The sequence below is a fragment of the Aristolochia californica genome, unplaced genomic scaffold (genome assembly GCF_029961685.1).
Source record: "Aristolochia californica isolate CCGP_79_NKW_82.1479 unplaced genomic scaffold, dmAriCali1.0.hap1 SCAF_4, whole genome shotgun sequence".
Classification (NCBI taxonomy): Eukaryota; Viridiplantae; Streptophyta; class Magnoliopsida; order Piperales; family Aristolochiaceae; genus Aristolochia; species Aristolochia californica.
The window spans coordinates 38,625,231-38,633,125 of record NW_027182103.1 but is presented as its reverse complement, the minus strand read 5'-3'; the positions used below and the strand labels follow the sequence as shown (position 1 = coordinate 38,633,125).

Below are 7,895 nucleotides of genomic sequence, written 5' to 3'. Positions count from 1 at the left end.
ATGTTTCTCTAACCTCTCTTAGGCCGCAACAGATGATGCTCCTCGGGATGATGAGTGATAAAACCCTATTAGCGTCCCCCTCCCAATTATAAAAAGAAAACTAGGGCAACTGCTTTACAAGAGTGAAATTCCCAAACCGCATATCGACTCAGCATTGGGCGTTGCTTAGGTTCCGCAACTTAACAATCTCCCATTTGGAGACTAATCCATCATAATTATCTCCTCTGCAACGGTAACAACTTCTCAATCCTCAGAGAGAAGTCCAATTGAAGTTGCACACAACTTCAGTTTCTCAGTCGTAACAGTCTTTGTCAACATATCAGCCGGATTCTGACTCCCTTGAATCAAGTGCTAATACTTCATTTTCAAGAGCCGATCTAATGAAGCAATAACGCACCTGTATGTGCTTTGTTCTGGCATGATAAACAGGGTTCTTTGTTAAATGAATAGTACTCTAACTGTCACAATACAACACATTCTTCCCATGCTTGAGACCTAATTCTTCTCAGAAAGACTGCAACTATACCAACTCTTTGCTAGCTTCGGTCACAATAATATATTCTGCCTCAGTAGTGGAAAAAACAATTATTTTCTACAACTTAGAGACCCAACCAACTATTGTACCACCCAATGTGTATACATATCTAGTGGTACTCTTCCTGCCATCAATATCTCCAACCATGTCAGCATCTACATAACCCTATAATCCCTGTTCTGACTTTCTGAAACATAAGGTTGAGTCTGTAGTACCTCTCAAATACCTGAGAATCCACTTCATTACTTCCCAAGGTTGCTTAGCTGGATTACTCATATATCTGCTCACATCTTCCACTACATGAGCTCTGTCTGGTCTAGTGATCACAATGACATACATGGGGACTGCCAATAGCAGAAACATAAGGCACATTGGCCATGTTGGCTCGCTCCTGCTCTATAGAAGGTGACTGTTCCTTAGATAGCCTAAAGTGACTAGCCAAATGAGTACTCATTGGTTTTGCATAATTCATATTGAATTTTGGACCATCTTATCTACTTGGTGGTCAATCATATTGACTTGTTATTCTATTGTCCCCTTCGACTTAGACAAAGACTAGAAATTCACAATGTATTTATGAGATTTTGGGAAAGAGTTGATAATAGTATCGACTTTGGTTTCTTATCAAAGGATATACCACAAGACCATGATAAACTAGTTCATTTGTAATGTCATGTGCATGCTTTCTTGTGCGACACTTTCTTCACATTTTGCTCGAATAAAGGTTGTGTTTGGACCATAGAAAGTGGAGAGAAAAGAAAAAGAAGATCAAAGAAAGAGAAAGAGAAAATAAAATAAAATAAAAGAGTTTTTTTTCCTATTGTTTGGATGTCCATGGAAAATGAGAGAGAAAATGGAAGAGAAATATAATTTTTCTTATTTGGATACAAGTGAAAAATGAAAAAGAAAAGAAAATTAACAATACTTTTAACTTTTTATGATTAAGATTTTCTCTCAAGTTTCCACTTCTTTTCTTTTCTCCCCAAATTCCATAATTTTTTGAGAGAAAAATTATTAACTAAGTTTTCTCTCAACGATTCTCTATTTGCCAAACAAACGAAAATAACTTTTCTTTTCTTTTCTATGGGTTCCAATAAGTTATTGATATTGAGAGTGTAAAGAATTGTTGTATTTGGTTTGTAGTATAGCCAAAATATCTTCTATAGTTAAAATTTTGAAATACATGATTTGAAGAGTATTGTTAAACCCCACCACAACATATGACCTAGAAACATCATTGGGTCAATTCTTGTATTTTCCAAGGTATTATTATATTACTTTCTATCATTGGGATGAGCCACAAGGACATAAACTTTTTGGGGGGGCAGGTTTGGGAAAATGTTGTTCCATGATGTTTGTGTAATTTTGATCAATCTAAAGATTAACCAATTGTCGATGCATCTGAACAGCCATCTTATGTACTTATAGGAGTTATCCTCTCTTTAGTGTAGTGCTTTTTGCTCATTTAAAAATATCAGCAGGTTTCCCTGTGGCAAACTTAACCCGAGGCCAACTCTCCACCTCAAGGCTCAAAAGTTGCCAGCCTGACTACATGTAGATGCTAGATACAAACAGCTAAAAGATCGGTAGCGAGAAGCGGCAACAACTGTCTCTCTCACTTTCTATCCTGGCAAAGTTTTCTTGCATGCTGCCGTTTCGCTCTCACAGAAACTGTCCTTAAATAGAAAATCAAAGTATTTGGTGTTGCACTCGACGTCAAAATAAAACGCTGTCGAGGGTGTTTGCTAACGGGTGCCCTTCGTTTCAAGCTCGCATTTGGAGGATCTTTGTAATTTTTTAAAATTATTTTATTATCTTGATTGCATAAAACCTTACGAGTTTCGATTGTGAGGAGATCAGTGTTATTAACCCAACTTCAGCCAACGTTCCTCTGCCACAGCAATCTTCGCCTCCGTCTACTATCAGGTCAGTGTCACCCTTTACATTTCTTTTTCCTGTCTTTTTTCTGTTTGTTAAATCTTATTTTTATTCCCACGCATTAGGGTATCGATGTCTTATTTCTCGCAATTTTTTGGGTCCTAACTCTGTAATTCGATTATTTGCTCTTACGAATTTGATCACTTTCAATGCCTACCTCATATCTTGTTGAAGTTCCGATTCACGAATTGATCAAAATGATGGGAAGGTATTTTCAGATCTCTGTTTGAGTTCATTGATTGCTCATTTCTTCTTGAATTACTTTCTCTATTATCACCCTCTTTTGACTGAGTTTGCTGCTATCTCATTTGTTTCATCACTAGATGTTGCCTCGTTTATTTACCATGTCGTGTGATCAGTTGGTATTTCAATTGCAAAATGTCTGGATCGATGCCATGGATTCATGTGGCCGGCCGGGCAAGGCTTGGAAAAAGTAGATAAAGAAGTCGGCTTAATGCCATAATTTCCCTGCGATTACAAAAACAAATTTCTCCTACTTCATCTAAGACATCGATTGGTAGATTTTATCTTTTTCATTCATTATTCCTTTGTGATCAGGTGGTTGTATAGGAAAGACATTAAGAGATTATAAGAATTGAACAAGCGTGAAAACAGAACAAGAGACGGAAAGTAGAAGAACAGTTGTTGTGATCCATGGCAGATGCGTATTGCTTTGACTGCAAGAAGAGTACAGAAGTAGCTTTTGACCACTCTGCAGGTGACACAGTGTGCACAGAATGTGGATTGGTCCTAGAGGCCCATTCCATTGATGAGACTTCTGAGTGGAGGACCTTTGCTAATGAGTCAGGTGACAATGATCCTGTTCGTGTTGGTGGACCCTCTAATCCTCTCTTAACTGATGGTGGTCTGTCTACTGTCATATCCATGCCCAATGGAGCTCAGGGCGATTTTCTTTCGTCCTCTCTTGGGCGTTGGCAGAACCGTGGTTCCAATCCCGACCGATCTCTGATTGTTGCATTTCGCAAGATAGCCACAATGGCTGATAGGTTTGCTCTTTTATATACTTGTTTTGATCTTCTAGTATATCTCTCATTGCATGTTTGATCATATTGATCCATTATATTCTTTGCAAGTGTTTCTATTGCTTTGTTCTTTAAATTGAAGTATGGAAATATATTGACTACATCATTTGCTATCCAGGTTGGGACTGGTTGCTACAATAAAGGTAAAATGCATCAACTGGTGTAATAAATATGCATTCTAAGGCAACATCTGTTTCTCCAATAGTAACTTACGAAGAAAATAGTCATTCCATGTTAGCATTTTTCAGACGATTTCTATCTGGAATACAACTTTCTTGCCGTTAAGTTATTCTGAGCAATTGCTTATTCATTTGTTTCATGGCAAAGAATATATTATTATAATCGGAGTTTGTTTCGAACTATGTTGAGGTTTGCTATTTGAACAATCCTCCTTTCTACTCTGTCATTTGCTAGCTCCATTATGAGGTTTACCTTCTTCAATTGTTTTCTCACCACTTGAAAGAGAAATAAGGGCAAATTTCAGTTGTAAATCTTTGTTTCGGTTGTCTCAGCTTCTGACTGAACTCAAGTCATTCAATTGGAATACTGGGATACTGAAATATTATTTTTGTCGACTCTTTTCTTATTAAAATTCTCTTCTGTATTCTGTATCAGCATGTCAAGTGGTGTGCAGCAGTTTTCCTAGAAAGGAATAAACTCCTTATACTCATATTCAATTTATAATGTATTTGTCATTAGGATTTACTGACCTAAATATTCCAGCCCATATATCTGTCATCGTTTGCAGCTGGTCATCTTCTAATTCTTAAGTTGACTTGTTAAAGGATAGTGGTTGATTTAATGGGTGATGTACTTATTTAGAGTGCCTTGACTGAAATAAGTTGGATTATTCACTATGCTGACTTGTGTACAGTGGGATTCTTCCTTGAACAAATAGTTGGTTTTCTTATCTCTTTTACATATTTTTAATCTGATGGTGAAGTGCTTTCCTTTTCCTATAAGAGGAATTCTAGTCAATACTGAGTACTTCAAATGTGGATGATTGGAAAATTTGTTGATGATACTTTCCCCAGATTGTGGTTAGTTGGTTGCGGCAGGAGTTAGATTTTGCACATAGCTTGGAATATTGTCGCAAAATACTTCTCTAATTTTGGAATTGCATGCAAGTGCTTCTTGAATAGAACTTAGAGAGAAATGTAGTTGAACACTTTCCAGTTGTTTACTTTATTGACAACGGATCGGTGGCCGTAGCTTGAGTCACCACTAAGATGATACCAAAGATGATAAATTTTTCCAAAAAGGTTTTGAAATATTCTTTTCATTCAGTTGAATCTACTTTTGAAAATATTTGAAATTTTATAAAAGTACACGTTGAAAATGTATAAAAATATTTAAGACAAGCGGAATTATGCTTCCTTCATATTTTATCCAAGTGTTTTAGTGATTTGGAATTGCTTTTTCAGGATCGAGCAAATGAGATTTACAAAAAAGTGGAAGATCTAAAGTCTATCCGAGGTAGAAATCAGGATGCCATCTTGGCTGCTTGTATTTATATTGCTTGTCGGCAAGAAGACAAACCCCGCACAGTAAAGGGTACAGCTTAAGCCTTAATCAACATCTGGATGCTTTTTCATTTATCTTTCAGTATAGTATGAGCTTCCCTGCTTGAATTTGTGACTTTCAAATAGAAATTTGCTCTGTTGCCAATGGAGCCACCAAAAAGGAAATTGGCCGGGCAAAAGAGTACATCGTGAAACAGTTGGAGCTAGAGATGGGTCAATCCATGGAGATGGGAACCATACATGCTGGTGATTTTCTGGTATGTATTATCATTTTTTTGTAATTTTACATGCCATTTTGGAAGTTGCGTTTCTAATGGCTCTCTGGTTGTGTCCTCGACCCGATGTTGCAGCGAAGATTTTGTTCCCATCTTGGTATGACAAATCAAGCAGTGAAGGCAGCCCAAGAAGCTGTTCAGAAGTCGGAAGAGCTTGATATAAGGTACCACTGAGTTCCTTTTAGTCCGGGCAACCATTTTGTTTTAACTTTCTTTTGAGGAACATGCTAAAATCATGACCTGAAGGTCACATTTGCTCCTGATGGGGTTCATTACGTCCATTCTTTTAATTGCTTTAACTTTATTTATCTCGCTCTCTTTTATTCTATACGAATTTCCATATTTTAAATTGCTTGATACAATTTTGAAGGTTATTTTTTGTTTCAGTTTATCTTTTTGTAAATGATTGATATTGACTTTTATTTTGCTTAATGTTCACTTTCAGCTATCTAATTCTTTATTAATTTCTCTTGTAAATAGAAACAAATACAGATACTAATTTTCACTATATGTTATCATATGCTACTTGGCAATGATTTGGTCAAAATGAAACAAGCCTTAGCACTTAATTATATAAGATTTTGGGCTATGAATTAAGGCTCTCCCTGCTGAAAAGAGACAAAGACTGCATCTCTTTACTGTTCATTTCTATTTATTAATGTTATTTCTTTTGAAGGAGATTGTGTATGCCTATATTCTTTTTATAAATATGTAAATTATTGAATTTGTAATTAATGATTTAAGAAAAATTTCATGTTGCATCAATTTTTGAAGATGGAAGTGTTTCTTCTAGATTTGATTGACTATTTTTTTTTCTATCCTATGTCCTCAGTATTACTACTTTTTTTTTTTTGAATAAAAAAATGGAAAAATGATATTGTTACAAGTATATTGGAGTGATTGGCATCTAGTTAATAGGGCGATTTTTTAAAGAGGGAAACAGGTTGCTGCTGCCAACCTTTTCTAGACTTTGAGTCTCTCTCTCTCTCTCTCTCTCGCTATATATACTTTTTATTTAATTATTATTATTTTTATTTATTATTTATGGATTTACTAGTTGGCATGCCCAAGCAAGTGGCATGAGCTTTTTACTTGCAGGTGCTCTGTGTATTAACTGGATACTTAATGCATGTTATTAGTCTTTTCTTCTGAATTGCACAGAGTGATGTCTGTAAATTGAATTTGCCCAATCTTTTAGTTACTAACTTGAATATTCTGCCTTTTTAAGATTAGGCAAGAGCAACTTTCTTTTTGAATTTTACCAATTCTACAAGGATCGACTTCAATCAATACTGTTACTGTTATATTCTCAGATTTTTGTCTTCTTTCTTTACTTTCTTTCTTTCTTTTCATGACAAATTTTTTAATTACTTTTTTCAGGAGGAGCCCTATATCCATAGCAGCAGCAGTTATTTACATGATTACCCAGTTGTCAGAAGAGAAGAAGCTTCTTAGAGGTAGCAAAAGAATACCTTTTTTACATGATTATTTATGTTATTAATTTATTATTATTTAGTAGTAACGGTATTAATCTGTTCTCCTATACACACATCCTATAAAGCACTAACAGGAAAAGACCCTCTATTGACTTGGCTCACTATGGACAGCAAAAGGTGTTTCTAACAATATTAGTAGTGATCTGATTTTGAAGTCTGTTACCGATGATGGTAGTGCTGCTTCGTTGCTACAAATTTGTTCTGTATTTACTTGATAACAGGCATGCAGTTGTACTTTGTTTTGTACATTTGGAGATTGACACTCACAATGTGCTTACATCATTAACTAGAAATAGGAGAAAGAGTTGGTGCTCTAGTTATGTTTTTATTGTTTGAGAAGGTTTTTGAGTTTTCATGTTGTTGTTGCAGATATTTCACTAGCCACTGGAGTAGCTGAAGGGACCATAAGGAATTCGTACAAGGACCTTTATCCTTATGCATCAAGGCTCATACCAACCTCTTTTGCTAAAGAGGAGGACCTTAGAAATCTCTGTACTCCATAACACAATCTATGTTCACCTAGAATATTTTGATCTTGCAAGTGATTTTAACATATGCATTCGGAACAGAACTAGTTGAAATATTTTTTCTTCCGATGGAAGCCGCAACAATGTTATAGCTGAGAAAAGACAATCCCTTGGAAACCCGACTGACTGGTTTTATTAGATTCTTGTTTGTATTTAATTCATCTCTTAAGCACCCACAGAAGAACACAAAAGAGATTATTAGTAAAAATGGGGCTTGAAAATCATTATTTATATACAAGTTTATAAAAAGTTAATGGTTGTTAAACTGTGAATTTTGAATGAATTTCATGTGTTTGTAGCAAGATAAAGTTTATTTATTACTGCAAAAAGTCTTCAGTGAGGGCAAGAAAATTTCCCTAGATTCTTCTTATTGATCAGTTATTTGTGCTGTTTATTGTTTGCAAAGGTACCAAAAGATTAGACAGGGACCCACTATTGGTCTACATGACTGTTCTATTTATGTGTTATGGAATGATTTGTTAGTGGCCAGCGGAGTGGCCTTTTCTATGTTTGTGATATATAAACTTTCTGGCTGCTAGCATATTGGCTTGATGAACA

At 35.5% G+C, this 7,895-nt stretch overlaps 1 protein-coding gene across 2 annotated transcripts; it reads left to right on the top strand.

Annotated features, from left to right (window-relative positions):
• Window positions 1-2,031: 2,031 nt before the first annotated feature.
• Window positions 2,032-7,406, top strand: LOC137962351 (transcription initiation factor IIB-like). Of its 2 annotated transcripts, XM_068809164.1 has the most exons (9): window positions 2,033-2,461; window positions 3,032-3,191; window positions 3,282-3,480; window positions 3,635-3,659; window positions 4,941-5,070; window positions 5,166-5,296; window positions 5,390-5,478; window positions 6,695-6,771; window positions 7,180-7,406. In XM_068809164.1, the coding sequence occupies exons 2-9, from the start codon at window positions 3,128-3,130 to the stop codon at window positions 7,311-7,313; spliced, it is 849 nt and encodes a 282-aa protein (XP_068665265.1). In that variant the 5' UTR covers window positions 2,033-2,461; window positions 3,032-3,127; the 3' UTR covers window positions 7,314-7,406. The 2 variants fall into 2 exon arrangements, with proteins under 2 accessions (XP_068665264.1, XP_068665265.1); XM_068809163.1 differs by having other exon boundaries at window positions 2,032-2,461; window positions 3,032-3,480.
• Window positions 7,407-7,895: the final 489 nt, after the last annotated feature.